Genomic DNA, 19,456 nt, shown 5'->3' on the forward strand with positions numbered 1-19,456 from the left:
GGTGAGCAGTGGGGGAGGCTTGGGAGGCCAAGTACCCGCTTAGAGATGGGTAGGAACTATTCTGGAGTTATTCTTTTAGAGTCAGTCATAGAACACATCCAAACTGCATTTACAAACTTGTTTCCTTGATCTGTCCTTGCTTCCCACCTGGTGGTGGTGGTGGTGATTTCACTCCCAACCGGGTTCTTGCTTCTGGCTTGAGTTCCGAGTCTCTGTGGACTGACTGGTCAGCCGCTGTATCCCAGATGAACACTCCTTGCTTCCCTGGACTCAATAATCCAGCTGTCTGCTGGAAAATTATTTCATTTTCTCCATACTTAAGGATGACCAGCAACAATAATATCACAGAAGGATTGCCAGCAACAATCGGGGAAGTCAACCAGTCAAAGTTTTTGAGTTTTAAATATGAATTATGAAGCTGGAGTAGAAGTTTAAATATGCACAGACTTTTTATTCTTCTCAAATACAAAAGTGTAATTTCTGGCCCTGCCGGTAGCTAGTCCTCTGCCCTCCCTTGACTGTTTTGTGGTTCTCTATGGAAGAAACTGCAGAAACTGGGACTGAGCACTTTGCTATTTCCAGCCCTTGAAATGTTAGCTTATTCTCCTAATCTGGGAAACAGAGTTAAAAGTTTAACAACTCTATCCTCTCTTTATGTTACTTAAAACTATTTTAAATGCATATAAAAATGTGCCTCTTAAATGATGTTTAGTCAGTTGGCTCCTAGATTTGAGTTCTGCCCTCCATGTGCCAGTGGGCAGCCTTGGTGTACCTCCTTCAGCACCTGCCCCAGTGCCGCCCCCCCACCTCGTGGAAACATATCAGTGCAGAGAGCAGCAAATCTGACCTGACCTCAGGCTTCATGCGCCATTGTTTTTCATCTCCTCTCCTTTCTTCCCCTCCCCTCACACTCTTCACACCATCTTTGTGCCTTCGTTCCTTGAAGAAACATTTACGAGGAGTTTACCTTCCAATCCAGGGGGAACTATCCAAGTTTAGAGAAAACATATTCACAAATATGACGCAGACAGCAAGCAGAGGTCATCAACTAGATGCCCATGGGCCATAGTCGCCTGCACATGTGTTTCATTTGTCTTATCACAATATTCAAGGCTTTTTTAATGTAGTTGACAGTATTTGAGAATTGAGCTGTTTCCTATAAAACCTAGATGCTGGAATTAGGAGGCCCCTATGTCTCTGCAATGCCACCTCCTTCAGCCATGGGGGCAATCAGGGAAGGCACCAGGCATAGGTCTGAGGCTGGGTACATGGCAGCCACAGTCCTTGATGGTCTCTCTTGCTAAGGTGTTTCATAGTGATGGCTACTTGGAGCCCTAAGATTTTAATTGAAGAGTCACCTGATCAACCTTGCCCCCTGGGGGTGCGTTGAGGAACCCTTTGGAGGCACAAGTCCACAGATAGGGAGATCTCCAGGAGGCTGCTGCAATAAACCAGAAGGGAGATGCTAAGAAGCTCAACAAAGATACTGCACAGGAGTTTCAAGAGAAACGGATACACTGGGGAGCAGAAGTTGGTGCTCTGAGGCATGAGCGAGTCCAGAGGAGGGAGGGAGCTCCTGTGGGGATGATATCTCCCTGACAGGTCATAGGAGTGCTGTTTGGACTGCTGTTGGGTTGTGGGTGGAACTTTGCTAGTCTGTGACTTTCCCAGAGGTCTGCGCAACTCATTTGCATTTGTGCATTTTTGCCAGGTTGAAAGGCCACATCCGGGTTTGTGGTTGCAAGCAACAGAGTCCAAACGTGGCTGCTTAGGTAGAAGAGGTCAGATGGCTGGGAAGACTAAAGAGCCAGATTCAGGCTACCGTGCTGGAGTGGGTCCCAGAACAGGTCTGGTGAGAGCATTTCTGGGGTTGCCCCAGTATACTGATGCTATGGCCTGTGGGGCCCAGATGTGTCACAGTCCTGTGACTCTGCTGTAAGAGGATAGATACTATGGATTATCTCTGAATTCTAGTCTGGAGCAGCTGTGGAGGCCTGTCAAGAGGGAATCTGGCATTCGTGGCTTCTGTTGTGGGAGCTGGGCACTACTCCTCATAAGACTCCGAAGGGGGGGTTAGGGGCTCCTCAAACATAGGAAAGGACTTCAGAAGCTAGGAAACCAATAACATGAAATACTTGTCCATTACAGGGTTTATACTTTTTGAGAGCATATCCAGGGATGAGGGACCCCAAATAGTGAGGCCCTCTTCTCCATTTAGAGAGAATATTGAGGACAGAAAGGTGATATTGCAAGGCGGGACCAGTAAAGGGGTATTGAGAGAGGGTGGTTACCTGGCTTGGCTGGAGATGGGGAGAGGTAGGGGAAACCCTTTGGAGGTGGGGGGACCGTTCTGTGGGAGCCACATTCAGCTCAATTTCAGTTTTGGTCCTCATTTTCTTGGAAGGGGTTTTGGTCTAGAAAATGACCTAGCAAGAATATGAACTCAGTAAGCCGTTCAGTCACTATAGTAAGTTCTATGACTTTGGCAAACACACATGCTCATATTGTAGTCCATTATAACTGTCAGTTATATGACTCTGGAGCCATCTAGGACCAACATTATAAAAGAAAAATTATTCAGACACTTACTAAAAATGGCAAGGAAGATTTTATTCAAGATTCTTGCAATAGGGGAGAGACTATTATAAGTGAGGGATTGAATTTCTAACACAATGGAGGCAAGTGGGGATTTATAGTCTACCGGGTGAGGGAGTGGATGGGAAATTACTCAGGAGAGCTTGATGGGCTCTCAGGGGTGGAGGAAGAGGAGCTTGATCAGATGTCACAAGGCGGTGGATTCTTGGTGAACTGGCTTAGCAGGATTCGTTGCTAAACTTAGCAGGATTCTAGGCTGAGGATGAGGCTAGTGGAGAAGGGAGCTTAAAGAAGCTGAGCTAATGTTTACTCAAGGAGGAAGTCTTTGTCACCATCAGCCAAAAGAGCCAGGTGATGGTTGTGCCCTTAATATCTCATCTCATGTCCTAATAAAGATGCAGAGACCCTGGAGAATGGAGATCACACATGAAAGGGCCCTGTGCAGCCAAGAGCGGCCAGAGCAGATCAACTCGATCCATCTCCAAGATGGACTTGCATTTTTCTTATGTTTTTAAAAAGGAATGATGAAGTATCTACTCCACCCTTCCTCCTAGGAGAATCCCAAAGACTGATGATGCTTCAAGAAAGACCTGTCAGGTGTTTAGCTCCTTGGCAGTGATGCTAATCTCATCTTCCTGAGATTCTGTTTCACATGTTCCTGGTTACAGAGCTAGCCTGGCTTGTGACTTGTCAGGGACATAACTGATCTCTCAGCCCCACGGGATACTCTTCAAGCTAATTTTGCCTCCCTGGGTCTGAATCAGCCAGGGTGATTACGCATGTCCATGCCCTGGTCACTTCTGGGTTTTGCATGTTGTCCTGGAGTAATTATTAACAACGCCTCTCTTTACTCTCCCAAGTGCCCTAGTTAGGTTGGTTTATTCTATGGCCCTTCAGGTTGGCTGTCCCCCTGCCACAGAGGCTAAACCCTGGACCTAGTACTCCTGTGCCCCAACAGTCTGCTCTGATGTTTGCCACAGCAGAGTCCCCCACAGTGACCTGCACCTGTGCCATCAGCCTTTAGCAAGGCAGCTTGTTTTCAGGAAGGTGCTTGAAGAACTCTGTGCATGTGAAGAACATGACTACCCACTGCTTTCAGTTTTCTTCATGGGAATGGACAAAACTAGGAAATGTGGAGTGGATGGAGCTGAGTGGGTACAGGGTGGTGGTGTTGGGTGTAGGATTGTTGCCAGGGTTCTGGGTCTGAAGTGTCCCCAAGGCCATGTGAAATATGCATTTGGAAATCATGTTGGGTGGTGGAGCTTCCAAAGCAGTGTCCATGTTTGGATTTCAGAGTTTTCCTATAAAGTATTGTCAGGACAAGAATTCACTTGGTATTTTGCAGAGACAAGGGTGCTTGTGAAAAGTATAGGCCTTGCTGCTGGTCTCAGAATCTACTGAATCATTCTGTGTGGGAGTTGGGCTGGGGCTTGTCCAGAAGCCTGAATTTTTAACATGTCTAGTGATTCTGATAGTCTGGTTTGAGAAGTACTGCCTTAGGAGAAATAAATGTCTAGGGGCAAATGTACATTCTTGTTAACCTGAGTGTGTAGACAATTCACCCACTCATTCAGAGGCTCCTTACTGCCTGGTGATCATGGCTGAGTCCTGGCTGGGGCAGGTGTGCGGGATGAGCGGCGGAATACATGTGCTGCCAGGACTTCTGGTGCAGCAGAGGCACAGGCCTTCACCCAGCAGCGCCCCTGACAGCATCCCTACCAAGTTGCACAGAGGACTGTGGGCCTGAAGCAGGGACAGACCCCAGACTTGGGGCTCAGGACAGGCCTCCCCAGGGCCTAAGTCAGAACTGGGACCTGAAGGATGAGGAGAGTCGGGCAGAGTTACCTGATAGTGGGAACAGCATGTGCAGAGACCTCAGACAGCAGAAGGCTGGTTTGCTGGAGCTGTGAGAGAAGCTGGGGATGGGTAGGGGGCATATAGGCTTAGGGGGGGTATAGGGTGTAGGGGGATGTAGGTGGGGGGTATGTAGGGTATAGGGGATGCATGGTTTGTAGGCGGTGTAGAGGGGTGTATAGTGGGGTGTAAAACGTACGAGGGAGTAGGGTGTGGGGGGTATAGGATATGAGAAGTGTAGTATGTAGGAGGGTGTAAGATGTAGGCGGGTGTAGGGTGTGTAGAGTGCAGCATGGTGTAGGCTCTAGGGTATGTGTAACATGTAGGGAGGGGTAAGGGATGTGTAGGGTGTAGGGGCTGTGGAGTATAGAGGGTGTGTAGGGAGCTGTAGAATGTAGGGGGTGTAGAGTGTAACAAAAAGGGTAGCTACGGGGTCAGGGTTGGCAGGAGAGGTGGAGGGGATGCTGGAGGTCCTTGGGGTTGGGCCTGACTCCCTGGGTGCTGAGAGGCACTGAGAGGTTTGAGTGAGGAAGGACCCTTGGAGTCCTTGAGTCCCTGGGGGTGCTGACCTTTAGCATGCCATGAGTTGATTGATGGGCACCAACACACCACCATGCACAGGCTGTCGGATGTGGCTGTGGGCCAGCCAGAGCCCTGCGGGCCGGGATGCCTGGTGGCCCATGCCATCTGTCTGGGTGGTGCTGGGAGTGAGTGTGGTGGGCCCCGGGCTGGGTCGACTCTGAATGCGCTGGTGGGAGCCCAGCCCTGTGTGCAGAACCTGTCAGCGTCAGGACTGCAGTGCTCACATCTGGCCTATGTCTCTCCCCCAGATCCTGCCTGGTCTGTACATCGGCAACTTCAAAGGTGAGTTCTCTTTTTTTTATTGTGGGACAATATACATAATGTAAAATATGCCATTTTAACTATTTTTAAATGTACAGCTCAGTAGTGTTGAATACATTCACACTGTTAATGTAGCCATCACCATTCGTCTCCAGAACTGCTTCATCAAAACTGAGACTGTGTGCCCATTAAATACTAACTCCCCCTTCCCCTCCCCCAGCCCCGGGCAACCCCTATTTTACTTTCCGTCTCTCTGACTATTCTAGAGACCTCATATAAGCAGGATCATCCAGGCATTGTCCTTTTGTGTCTGGCTTATTTCACTGGGCATGATGTCCTCAAGGCCCATCCATTTGTAGCCAGTGTCAAGCTTCCCTTTCTTGTGAAAGTTGTATGTACACACCGTGTTTTGTTGATCCACTCATCTGCTGATGGACCTTTGGACTGCTTCCAACAAAGGTGAGTTCACTTTGTAGGAGATCTTCTTTAGGATCCTCACACATGATCGAGTCTAGGTGTACACTCCGTTTACATAAAGTCTGATCTGGACATGACCACTACTTATGCCCAGGCCCCTTGGTGGGCCCGCAGCCTGTGCCCAACCCTTTGCCAATGGCTGACAGGGTGGTATGGGGTCATGCAAGTTCCAACTGGACCTCTGATCTTCATTTTAATTCTGTGTGCATGCAGGAACATTATTATCTAGAGAAGATGGCTAAAAGACATATTCAGCAGCCATGTAACTTATTTATAATCTTTATCATTTTTATAGCTATTAATAAATTTTCAGAAACTATTTTTTGACTACCTGGGAAAAATAAGTGGCACATTATTCTCATTTGTGTGGACTTTTCTTCTTAAACACTTCTCTGTGGCTTGTTCAACATTTATTGATTTGCTGTTGGCTATTGACTCTTTATTTTTAGCTCATGTGTCTCAAAATGCTCTGTAGCCACAGAGGTGAGTAGGAACCCATGGAGCAAAGTGATGGTGGTGAACAGGCTTTTATTGGTTATCAGAGAGGGGCTGGGTTACAATGCCATGTGATGCTTTGAGTGTGTGTAAGTGAATGAAAACAGTGGTTCCTTAGTGTTTGGGGACAGGGTGTACCTAACAGGATGGGATGGGCAAGGAAACTTGCAGAGATAAGCCTGCCCTTGCTGGGTGGGGGAGAGCCAGGCCTCTTCATAGGCCTTTGAAGCTCCTCCCTCCCAAAACAAGCCAGAACACACTCCAGGCTGTTTTCTGGTTGTTGCGTAAATGTGTGAGTTTAGCTTCAAACTAATTGTAAAAACAATCGTTATGATCTCTCTGCATATTTATTTGCTATTTTCTGTAGGCTCCTAGTGCTGCTAACTGGCCTCAAACAGAATTGAGCCCAGGGAGCTGACAGCTGCTAATTGCTACTAGAACATGTTAAAAATAGTGCCAGTGCTCCTAAATTAGCAAGCTTTGTGGTTCTGAAAAAAGCAGCAAGCACCTTGTGGTAGGTAGGTCGTGGTGCTGGGGTATATTAGGGAGCATATATCTGTAGGAGTTATTTAGTGAGTGATTAAACTGCTTTCATGGGGAGAGGAGGGATGTCTTTGTGTTTGAGAGTTGAGTTTAGGAGAGATTCTTAGAAGTAGAATTGCTGGGTGAAAGTGTTTTACAACTAGAAATTGTTATCAATACCAATCAATTTCAGTACTTCTGCCAACAGTTTACGAGAGTTTTATCCTTACTCATAGAAAGTTACTTTCTTTTAGAAGGACATGTGTGCACAACTTTAAGAAAGTACTTAAAACACTTTGTACTAAGTCTCTACCATTTTCTAAATATTTGGTGACCTTGGGATGCCTCCCAGCTGCGGGGTTCCTGCTGTGTGCCTACAGCCGCCCACGTGTCTCCTCACGAGGGAGCTGGCTGTGTCACTGCCTCCTGCACTGAGCAGTTCACCAAGCATCATCAAACACTTACCAGGTATGAGGTGGTGATGGTGCAGTGAGTCCACGAGGAGCTGGAAGGAGGGGTTGCATCCACACAGTCGCACACTGTGGATTAGCTCATGCAGGACACAGACTAACTGTAGGTGTGCCCCATGTGCAGGGGACCGTAGCGGGAGTCTGCTGGGAAGATGTGTCCTGGTCGTCAGAGGTTCAGAGGCAGGGAGCAGGTCCTGCAGAGTGGAGGAAGCTGCGCTGGCACCTGGTTACCCCACAGCCCTCGGACCGGACATTTGTCCTGGGACACATTACCCAGCCCGGATGGAAGGGGATGAGATGGTCAGCCTTTGGGCTGTGGGAAGGGCTGAGCCAGACAGCATGGCTGATGCACTCAGTTTGGTTCCTGGGACCTGGGGGGTCAGCCACTTCAGGCTCTCCTTGTCCTCCCCATCTATGAAGTGGGAACCACATACCTACTTGGGACTGTTGTGGGAAGGAGAGAGATACTCCTTCAGCAACCACACCTAGTCAGGCGTGCAGTAGGTGCTGATCAGCATCCATTAGAAGTAGGGAAGCCTAAGGTGAGCGGATCATGACCTGGACAGTGAATCCGGCTGTTGTCTGTTCTTTAGCCTGATATCACAGGTACTCATTTTCTTCTCTTTTTGAATCACAATAATGCATGTGTACTGTAACACAACAGCCCATACACAGGTGTATAAAGAAAAATTGATGGAAACAAATTCTGACTTTCTGAGAGGTCTTTGTTTTTCAGAGTGTGGACTGGCACTGCTACCCACTGAATGGTCTGCCTCCCCTGTGCCTCCCCTCGCCCTCTTCCCCTTGTCTCCCTTCCCTTCTCTCCTTCCGCCTTCCCTTCTCTCCTTCCCTACTTCTGGTAGGATCCTTTGCATGTCACTCTGCAGCTTCCTTTTTTTTTTCTTTGTAACTTAGCTATGAATCACAAACGGTTTTACAACACCTGGTGATTTTTCCACCTCGACAAAAACCCACAAACAAACCACCCTAGCTTCTGGGGCCTGGCCTTTGATCAGAGTCTCATTGTTGAGGAGCCTGTAGCTGGCAGCTGGTTCTGCCCAGATGCTGGAGGGAAGGTGGAAGTGGAGCTCAAAGAGCAGCCCCTCCCCAGGCCCAGAGGCTGGTATTAGCTGCTTCCTTATAGCCTGGCTTGCAGAAGTGGATGCGAGCTGACAGGGAGCCCTCAGTGTTTGAAGACGTCCATAGAAATCTAGAACAGTGGCAAATGAGCTCAGGCACTGTGTGTGTGCTGGTGATGCATGTGGACCCACGTTTGCTGTCTCACAGCTTGTGTTCTGTGTCTGCCTGTGAGGATGGCTGTGGTTCCCAGTGGTGGACCCCAGAGGAGCTCACCTGTGTGTGGTGGTCTGCTGTTGGCTTAGGAGGGTGGGTGGTAGGGAGGGGTGAGCATCAGGTGGTGAGCGAGATGAATCCCACCATCAGGTGGGATTCAGTTGTCTTTGAAGTAAATTATATACTTGGGAACATTCAGAGGTGACGGAGGATGAGGCTCATACCGCAGCCATGGGGCTTAATGTGGTCCTCATGATAATGATGATGATGGCAACGATAACATTTACTACGTGCCAGTCAGCTGCTGTGCTAAGCAAGTTATATCCTTTAGTATTTCCAGCATCCCTTTGAGGTGGTGCTCTTACCATCTTCCCACTTTATAGCTGAGAAAAGTGAGGTCTAGAAAAACTTGCCCAAGGTCAGCACCAACAAGTGTAAGAGCCAGGATTTGGCAAAGAAGAGAGCAGGTAGGAACTGCCCAATTGTGGCTCTCAGCCCTGGTTGGAAATGTATCCAGTTAAAGGTTGAACCTACTAGCAGCTAATTTATAACTAGAAGTTATGATGATATATAATAATTTAAAAGTCTTAAAGCCACTAAGTGAATTGCACAGTGGGAAATAAACTACAAAACAGACAGCAGTCTCTTGCTTATCACTCAGTAGGTTGCCAACTTGGGAGGCAGAAGTTCTTTGGAGAATGATTCAGAAATGGCCAGGGATTCAGGTTTGGAGCAGAGGGAACTGGGTCCCTCCTCCCTCTTATCCTGCACGGCTGTGCTCTTGAGTTGACACATCAGTGCCCCGGGGCTCCTTGTATTAGACAGCCATTACCAAACAAGTCCTTCCTGCCAAATGTCTGTTCTTGTAGAGTGCTGCTTTTGACGGTGTTAATTTCTAGTGTTTCCTCCCAAATACTTTCGATGATCTTATTCAGAGGCATTTTTGATTGACTTTGCCGGACTAGCTTATTTCCCATGGCCGCCCTGACATCCCCCACATCTCAGGACTGGCTACCCCTGTTCGTCTTTCGTACCAATATGAGCTATAGAACGCTGAGTTCCTGCCCTAAGGATGGCGGCCACTTTGCCCTTGAGGATGGTATCATCCAAGAACCCGCCTGCTGCCTCCTGGTCTTCCCAGTGGTGGTTGGGGTCTTCCTCTGAGCAGGGCAGAGAACACTGCAGCAGCGGAGGTGAGGGACAGGTTAGGTGTTTCTCTTTAAGTGCTGCTACTGTGTGAAGGTGACGTTTGCTCCTTCAGAGGCCAAGTGAGGCCTCGGGGAGGAGGAGGGAATAAACAGAGGCAGGCATCAAGGATGAACAAGAGCCTAGGCTCCTGGGGAGCTTCTAGGAGAGAGAGGAAAAGAACATACTTAGGTTGGGATTGGTTGTTTTACTTATTAATGCAATTTATATTGATTTTGTGAACAGTATTTTTAAAATTTTGTTTTTTTCCAAGTATAAGAGTAATGTGGGGTCATCAGTTAAAATAAAATTAAAATTGGTTAAATTCAAAGGTGACAGAAATGTGTTAAAGGGAAAACTTCCCAAAACACCACATCCCAGAAAAACCATGGGCAGCATTTATCTTTCCAGATTTTTTTTTCATGAATCACACTCTGCAATCTTCCCATGGGTTTCATTAATACTGACTTGTTGCATTTGTGAATACAAATGGCTGTGAGTTGTTTTCTGGCTTAGAAGTGGTACATGCCGCAGTGGGGGAGGGGCACAATTGGCAGCAGGGCAAAGGTCTTCCCTGCAGGCCCTCCAGGGTTCCATGGCACAGTACACACAACCTCGGTGCTTCTTACTTAGGGGCAGGTTCGGATTGTGTAGATGTTTGCTGGACCTGGGAATCTGCATTTCCATTCTGTTCCCAAGGGCTGCCATGCTGTTGCTTGGTAGACCCGGGTTTGAGCAGCAAAGACTGTGTTCTGCCCCTCTGATTTTGTGCTCAGGGAGAGCTGGCATGAAACTTCCAGACTTGTGCCTGTGCACATGAGCAAGTTGATAACCCTGTGGCCAAATCTTAGAGCTGCATTCACCCATGGTACCATGACACTCAAGGTTGTCGGCGGCTGTCCAGAACCATCAATAATGTGTCATCCTGCAGAATAAAAGGACCCAGGTCACTGATTCTCCAGTAGCAAGAGTTAAGCCCTTTTGCACTCTCAGGGAGGTGGAGGGAGTATGCTTGTGGAAGGGGGTGATCCTGCTGTGGCCTGTCTGTGGGGACAGTGCTTTGAAGGATAGAGAGGAGCTCGGAGCCACTGTGTCGTCCCGGGGTCACAGCCGTGTTCTTTGGGGTCCATCCATCAGGTGTTTCATTTGTGATATTGAATCATCTTTTGTTAAAAAATGTATAATTGTATTCCCAAACCACTTTTTAAAAAATCATAATCTATATTACTGAAGTATATTTATGGGATGATGAAATGTTCTAAAACTAGTGGTGATGCTTAAACAACTCTGAGTATATTAAAAACCATGGAATTATGTACTTCAAAAGGGTGAATTTTATGGTATGTGAATTATCTAAGTGAAGCTGTTTAAAAAAAGAAAGAAAAGACATTTAAACAAATACTGATCTTTGAAATTTAAATCCTGGTCAGGATCTGAATCTGGGCGGCCCTGTACGAGAGTGCCCTGTGCCTGCTTTACAGAGCCCCTCTCCCTCTGCCCCCCATTGGCAGTCCCACCTTGTCTGGGCTGTCCTGTGAATACCAAAAGCTCCAGTACCGACTTGTTTCACTGTGGGCTGAAACATACATACTGGTGGTGCCTGGGAAATTGCATGTTGGTAAGAATGTGGAGGCTGGCTGCTGTGGGATCCTAAATGATTCTAGGTCCTGCCAAATTCAAAGCTCACTGATGAGTCAACTTGTGATGGGTGTGTGTGTGTGTGTGTGTGTGTGTGTGTGTGTGTGTGTGTGTGTGTGTGTGTGTGTGTGTGTAGAAACGAGTTCCCAGATGGTTGGAGCGATGAAGTCTTAAAATAAAACCAACATTTAATATTACTTTTAAGGAATTTTTTCTGGCTTTAAAAGTAGCACACGCTTACTGCAGAATGTTTACAGCATTGTTTCTTAGTTTCTACACAATCATCAAGGCTTATTAGAAATGCAGATTCCTCAGACCTGCCATGGACCTTAGAACTAAGTTGGAGCCCAGAAATCTGCCTTCTTAGCCAGCCTCCCAGGAGTTCATAGACATATATACTTTAAGAACCACTTGTGTTTAATACAGAAAACTTTAAAGAAAAAAAATTAAAAACACTTGTAATTCTATGCCTTCAAGGTCATCACTAGTGGGGCTGATTCCTTACAGCAGTTCCCCTCCACCCCAATGTGTATGTTTGTCTTTACAAGTTTTTACAATTTGAGTTTAAGTTGGATTTATAGTCTGGTGCCTGCTCTTCTCTGCTTGACATTATATCCTGAGCATTTTCCCATGTTGTTAATATTCTCCAGAAACACAATAATTAAACATTTGACTTTTGGTCCACTTTACCTTGTAGCTGCTCATCTTGTTTCTTGCTGCACCCATGTTTTGTATGTGAGCAGAAGGGTTCCAACTTGGGGGGATTCATTCAGTCTTTCTACTGAAAGGTAGGAGGATTGGAAGGGAATGTAATTCTGGTGTCTCCTTAATTTCATATGCAGAAAATTTAATGGCCAACTGATAACATAGGGACAATTCTGTTTGGAATTTCCAGAAAATGTTCCATTTTTACTTTTGCCCTGAAGTGAATGTACATGTTCTAAATCATGCTTTTTTCTACATCTGGACCCACCCCTGCTTTTAACATCAGGATAAAGTCATCTCTGGCAGGTTCCTGTATAATCCTATATATCTCATATAGAAGTGGGTCTTTTGTATTTAATTTTAACTTATGTTACTAATCATTAAAAAGTAATTGTTAAAATATTTTAAACATCTTTATTGTTACATGTTTCATATACAAGACTTACCTAAGGGGCTACAACTTAACAAATGTCAACAACAAAGTGACCTCATAACTCACTTCTTTTATACAGCAATAATCATGATTACAGTGTTTATTAATGTAATACAGTTTGAGTTTTAGATGACCACTTTGTATCAAAAGATGTGCCAATCATGAATAAAATTAGTTTTCTCCAAAATACATAAAAGCAATAGCCCTAAATTTCCTAGGTGTAGAGAATTCTAGGTATGGTCATTTACAAAGTTTCAAGAAAGAAATATGCAAGTTGTTTTGTGTTTTTTCCTGGCCAAACTTTAAGAGTAATTCACTTCCATCAAATATTAAAATGTCCATCTTCTTTCTTCTTTGACAGATGCCAGAGATGCAGAGCAATTGAGCAAGAACAAGGTGACACATATTCTGTCTGTCCATGATAGTGCCAGGCCTATGTTGGAGGTAAGAGAGAGTCAAGCTGTGTCTTCCTTTGTGTTTGTGGGCATGCATGGGACATTGATGCAGGCAAGTGTTCCCTCTGACACCAGTGTGCTCCTGTGATTATTGGCCATGTTGATTTCATGCTCAGGCCATGTTTATGTCTATGCCCTGTCCATGGCATGGCGGTAGGGGGTGTCTTCTGGTTGTATTCCTGTTGCATCGCTAGCATGGCATTCTTGGCTAACTGCCCAAGAATAAGCTGATGCTGCATTTCCCTCTGGATCTTAAGGACATTTAAAACCCATTTTCGTTCCTTTCAAAATTATCTCCAGTTTTAGAATCCAAAAGAATTCAGACTGTTTATTTTCTGATTTTTTTCATTTAAGCTCACTTATAGCTATCTACTATTTGCATTTAGGAATAAAAGACAGTGGAAGATAAATGGTCACTGGAGATTTTCCAGGGCTTCTCTGGTACAGAGACTGCCAATGTAGAAGCTGTTGTTTATTGTCTTAGATTTTGGAGTAAACAGGGCGTGTCTGCCTGTACACTAATTCCAAAAACATATTCAATTTTACGTAATGGATGGTTTGAGTTGTTGGCCAGGAGTAAAATCTATTTCTGTTTATTAGCCTCAACAGAGCCCAGGTTACCTGTTTTTAGAAAATAATGCATGTGTGGTTGTGATGCATATGTGTTTTTCTCTTTAGGGTGGGGTGTTGGAAACAGAGGGGTGACTTGTTCTGAAAGAAATAATCCTAGCTCAAGGTACTTTCATTTAATTTCACATTATGCAAGAGTAGGTAATATACTTTTTATTTTAAATATATCTACTTTCCTTAGCTGTCAGAGCTACCAGATTTCAGTTAGTGTAAAACAAATGAGACCAGGGAATAGTGAGTGATTTGTTGAACGTTGTACCAGGGGAACCATGAGGTGGGGAACAAACCTCAGATCACTCCTCCAGCTCTGTGAGCTCGCCCTTCCTGCTGTTGTTTGAGCCCATGGTTTTCTGGTATGGGGCTGTAATTTGTGTTGCAGTGTGATTTTATTGAAACCAGCAAAGTACATCATTTTCTTGGAGTTCTATGAAAACTGCTACACCATATTTTCATCTATCAACAATAGTTTATTTGCAAAATAGAGCCAGTAAGGCTAAGATGAAAAGTTAAACACAAACTGGTCATGATTGACTTCCTCTTAAATCACAAGATGAGGCTTGAGGTTTCCTTTATTTTAATAAATTGCATAGATGTCCTTCTCCCCTCACCCTCCAGGCCTGCCTTGCCTGTCTCCTTTGTGCTCCATGTAATGGAGCACATTGCCATGCATGGATATGGCCCTTAAATCTGTTCACATAACTTCTGTCTAGATACAGGATCTTCATGTGTTAGAAGGGAAAGCGTCAGCCCTTATCTGCGCAGCCTTCCATGTTACAGGCAGGGAAATGAAGGGCTGGAAGGTAAAACAGGTGGGGCTGTGACCTGGTATAAAGAGACCACTATTTGAGTAAAAACTTCAATGCCATGGGTAAACTGTGTTTCCTCATCAGTGACACACTGCACGTCCTTTTTAGTCCCTGCATATCTCAGCCTGTGAGGACAAATCCTGTCTTGGAAAAAGAAAGGAAAATTCTGTGTCTCAGGGATGGCTTTTCCTTGGTGATATCCTAGTGTAGTCTTTGGGTGCTATTAACACCTCAGCTTGATAATAAGTGCTTTCCTGTGAGTTCATATTTATTAAGGGTTAGACCACTTTACAGCATGACATAGTTTAATATTGCCCTTCTTTTATTCATTTTTAATTTCCAAGTTATTCATCAATACATTCTTACACAAAGAACTAAAACAATAGCCTTTCTGATTGCACAACTCGGGAAAACTGAGGCACACAATTATCTGAACTGGCATGCTCACAACTCATATGAAGTCATTGGGAGAGAGACGGTTTACATGCCTACTGCTCTTTGGCATAGAAATACTAGCTGAACTGGGTCCTGCAGGTCACCTACCTGACTGTCTTGCTGTGTAGAAAAGGAAGCTGAAGTTCTGAGACACAAAGGGACTTGCCCATTGATTCCACAGCTGGTCTAGGTGGCTTGATGGGAACCTGCATCTCCTTTGTCAGACCAGAGATTTTCCCAGAGTACCTTACTGCTTTGGTGTTCTCCTAGCATGACTGACGCTTCTGATTTTGCTGGCAGTATTAGTAGGTACTGGCATTTCAGCTTTGGAAAGGGTCCCAGAAGTTCAGATCTTTGGCCCTCTGTCTAATGTGTAAAGGCCGTCTTCTGTCTTAAATTTCAGATTCAGTTCTGGAAGCCATGATCTCATGTAGCCTGAGATGAGTTAGGGAAATTGTTTCTTTGGAGTCAGTAGGGAATTGATGGGTGGATTTTATTCTTCAGCATTCCCATGTTTTGCTGGCCTTGGTCCTTGGAGGGCTAGGGCAGGGATGGAGGTAAGAGAGCAGATTGTGTGCAGAGCCTGGTGAGGGGGTCTAATGCAGGATGGAAGGGTAGGGGTAGGAGGGAACAGAGCTGGGACATCCTGCATTTTCTGAAATCTTCAAAACTGTGCACATTTATCAAAAGGTCCCTTATACTCTGGGCATCACCAGCTTGGAGCTGGGCTGGAAGCGGAGAGGTCATTACTAAGATTAAAGGTGTCAGTCATACAACTTCTGTGAAGGAGTTCTGTGACCCCTACTGCCATGAAGCTCTGTGCTGGGCTCTACAGTATAGGTAACCCTTTGCCTTATTTCCAACAAATATCTGATGGTTTTAAAAGCACTGCCTGCTTAGCATCAACTTTTGAGGCTTTTAAAATCTGCAGGTCTGCTGTTATTGCCATGGAGGCTAAGTGAGAAAGGGCAGTCATGTTGTTCAGTGCAGTTTCTAGAACAGAGCTCATGGGTCAGGGGCTTAGTGAGGATTCTCAAGAGATAGATTATCGAACGGTAAGCCTGGGATATGATGCTTTGCAGAAAATAAATAAGTTTCAGGAATTTATCATGTCATAGGCCCCTTTGGAAGATTCCCAGTTGTATTGACAGCATAAAGGCTCTCAAGCTGTGCATTGAACACACGTATTTGTCAGTCTGTCTGAGCAGGGAACTAGTTTGTGTGTGTGCATGCTTAGGTGACACACCACTTAATAACACCCCATGGAACTGTATTCTCCTGGATGCAGATTCAGGAGGACCCAGGAGAGGGTCTACTGGCCCTTGGGGGTCCAGCTGAGTCTCCTGCATGAGGGCACGTCCAGTGGGATGCTCTCATGACTGGTGAACTAAAGCAGCTGGGGTCAAGGAGAGGGCGCCAAGTCTGACCTTGTTGTGGCTGAGGCTGCCTAGGGTGAATGTGAGAGCCTCATATAGGAGAAGGGAGATTGCACAGTGCGTGTGCCTGTTACACCCTCTCAGGCGGTAATGATTTGTAACCTGTTAATGGCACTTCATCAGTGACAAGACTTCTGTAAACTGCACCTGCTGTGAAAGGCCTCATGACTATGCTGAAGACATCTTTAGCTACTATGCATTTATTAACATCACTTAGGAAGGACTTTGTGCAACTATTGACTTAGTTAATTTTAGTTACATTATATGTGATTCTCCTTCACTTGGGTAATTTTTGATAGGGTTTCCCAGCAGAGCATAGCAGGGTCTTGTCCTCTCCCTAGCATCCCAGGATGCAGAAGAGAATGAAAGAGTAGAAGGTGCTGACCTCAGGCATCTGGACACTGGATGGAGCCAGGTGGTCTTGGATGCTTACCTGTAGATGAGACAAGATCTCTTTATCCTCTGAACCATGGGGTAGGTGGGCAGCCATGGGAAAGAGGTCCAAGGCTCCAATCAGTGTTTCTTGGGAAGAGTATCTGAGAAGATTTTCCAGAATGAAGATTCTTAGGAACAGGCTAGAAACTAGGAAACCTTTATCTTCACCTGAGTCAACCCTAAATTAACATCGGATTCTTAAGAGCTCTGACTCCATTTACATGCCTACTGCTCTTTGACATAGAAATACCAGCTGAACTGTGTCCTGCAGGTCACCTACCTGACTGTCTTGATGTGTAGAAAAGGAAGCTGAAGTTCTGAGACACAAAGGGACTTGCCCATTGATTCCACAGCTGGTCTAGGTGGCTTGATGGGAACCTGCATCTCCTTTGTCAGACCAGAGATTTTCCCAGAGTGCCTTACTGCTTTGGTGTTCTCCTAGCATGACTGACACTTCTGATTTTGCTGGCAGTATTAGTAGATATTGGCATTTCAGCTTTGGAAAGGGTTGTACCATTTGTGTGTGCCCTTACTAGGAGTGTTAAAAATGCCTATTTTCCCATACCATCACTGGCAGAGAGTTTTATTCTTATTTACTTTTAATTAGCAATATTTTTGTTGTGTTTTATTTGCTGTGAATGCCTTCCTTACACTGTTGAGTCCTTTGTCCCATGGGACTTCCCTTTGAAAGCAGGGAGTCAATGACTTATTCTTTACTTGAGCTCCTACTGCCTTGCAGGCCTGGGACAGGCACTGGAGAATAACCAAAGTGAATCAATCTCAATATCTGTCCTAGAAAATCCCTTAGTGTATAAACAGATATATATTACAGCTAATTTATAAGTATTAATAATAATTATAGGCTAGTTGAAAGAAGAGCTCTGGCTCAGGACAGACCCTGGTGCTAGGTATCAAGTATGCACAGAGGTTATGGAAGCTCATGAAGCTCAGGAACAAGGACCCTCCTGTGCCATGTGAACCTGGAGGCTTTCTCAGTGACCAGGCATTTGATGGGACATTTGGAGGTAACTGGGGTTTGAAAGATCTGGGAATGGTATTCCACCCAGGAGGAGGCTGGTAGATAGGCCAAGACATGCCTTCTGGCGGAGCCCTGACTCCACGAGCTTACGCCAGAGTCCTCCAGGAAACGCAGCAGGGCGGATGGCCTGGCCTTGCTTCTTTCAGAGCAGATCGGCCCTGACCACTTGCTAAAATTACCTGTCAGGAAGGGGCAGAGCCAGAGGGAATATATTGTCTCATATATTAATTTCAAACAGTAATGAAGCCCAGACCTGTAATTAGAACATTTAAGGAGGGGGGAAAAACCAATCTGTTCCATTTTTAGGACAGCTGGGGAGTTTGCTTACCTTCATTCAAGTGTTTCCTTACATGTGAACTGTGTCTCAGCACCTACTGATTGTTCCAGATTTGAGGGATGGTGAAAACTCCTGTCACAAAGACAGTGCATTTTCATATCAGAAACCCCATATTGTTTGTAGGTGCTGAGGAAGTAATATTGAGCAATGAAAGGTTTCTCCCTTCCCCTGAAAAAAGAAACAGAACTCTGTCTTTCTAATGTAAAAATTTCTGACTTTGTTTCATTTTTCATTTTGGGTATTTAACCAGAGCACCTGCAGGAAACAAAACTATTTTTCACTATGAACAAAAATGCTTTAAGAAGTATACTTATTTTTTTTACTCATTTTTTTAAGTTGAAGTATAGTTAATATACAATATTATACTTGTTCAGGTGTACAACATAGTGATTTTACAATTACATGTATTACAAAATGCTTGCTATAATAATTATAGTTACTATCTGTCACCATATAAAGTTATTACAATATTATTGATTATATTCCCTATGCTGTTAAAAAAAAGAGTTCTCATTTCTTCAATGGGCTAATAATACAAAGAATTTTAATTCTTAAATGATGTGTATTTTGGAATTAGACGCAAAAAAGTAGTTTATATACATATATTGAAACCAGGGTATTATATGTATACCAGATAAGTTTTTAGCACTGGAGGTCAGCTTGGACATTCTTTTCATTTTAAGTTGTGACTTTTATGTTTTGAACTATTTAAGTTGTTTGTTTTTTAAGGAGCAAGGTGTTTTCATAGGCAGGCATTTATTCCTGCCTTATTTGATATTTCCTGTAACATTAAGGACATTTTTTTGAGATGTCTAGGCCAAAATTTAATTTCTTACTTCTGTTTGTAGTTGGCCAGTTCTCCTGGTTCTCAGACTTACTGTCATCTGTCTGTCTGTCCTGCTGTCTGCATGTACCCACTCATTTATGAGGAAACTCACCCAGGTGAAATGCCCTGTCTGCCTGGACAGCAGTGCCAAAGGTGGAGGGGCCACGGACAGGCCTGAGTCCTCTGCCATGTGCCCATCTGGTGACCCTCCCTATTTCCCTGCAGAGTGTGTTGAACTCCATGGGTAAAGCAAACCAGAATGGGGGTGTGAAGTGGTGTTTAAAGTCTGGGAAGTGCAGCCCTAGTGTGCCCTTCTCCTCCCACCCCCACGGCTAGGCCCAGCTCTCCTGTGGATACTCCCATGCTCTCCAACCTCAGGGCCGCTTCCCTTTTCTTTATGAAATGTCCTTTGTGCTTTGTTGGGGGTGAATCACACGTGCCCCGGGCCAGCTTCTGCAGGGTGTCAAATGGCTGCTTCACCTCAGTTTGATGGTCTGCATCCTCACTGCCTGTGTCCAGGCTCCTGAGCTGCTCACAGCCCCGCTGC

At 45.2% G+C, this 19,456-nt stretch overlaps 1 protein-coding gene across 4 annotated transcripts in view; it reads left to right on the forward strand.

Annotated features, from left to right (window-relative positions):
- Positions 1-19,456, forward strand: part of DUSP22 (dual specificity phosphatase 22) — a 53,208-nt gene that overhangs the window by 6,292 nt on the left and 27,460 nt on the right. For all 4 annotated transcript variants that reach the window (XM_073224050.1, XM_073224052.1, XM_073224051.1 and 1 more), the window contains exons 2-3: positions 5,280-5,313; positions 12,872-12,954. In XM_073224050.1, coding sequence (XP_073080151.1) covers positions 5,280-5,313; positions 12,872-12,954 — 117 coding nt within the window. The remainder of the gene's footprint in view (positions 1-5,279; positions 5,314-12,871; positions 12,955-19,456) is intronic.

The sequence above is a fragment of the Manis javanica genome, chromosome 16 (assembly GCF_040802235.1).
Source record: "Manis javanica isolate MJ-LG chromosome 16, MJ_LKY, whole genome shotgun sequence".
Lineage (NCBI taxonomy): Eukaryota > Metazoa > Chordata > Mammalia > Pholidota > Manidae > Manis > Manis javanica.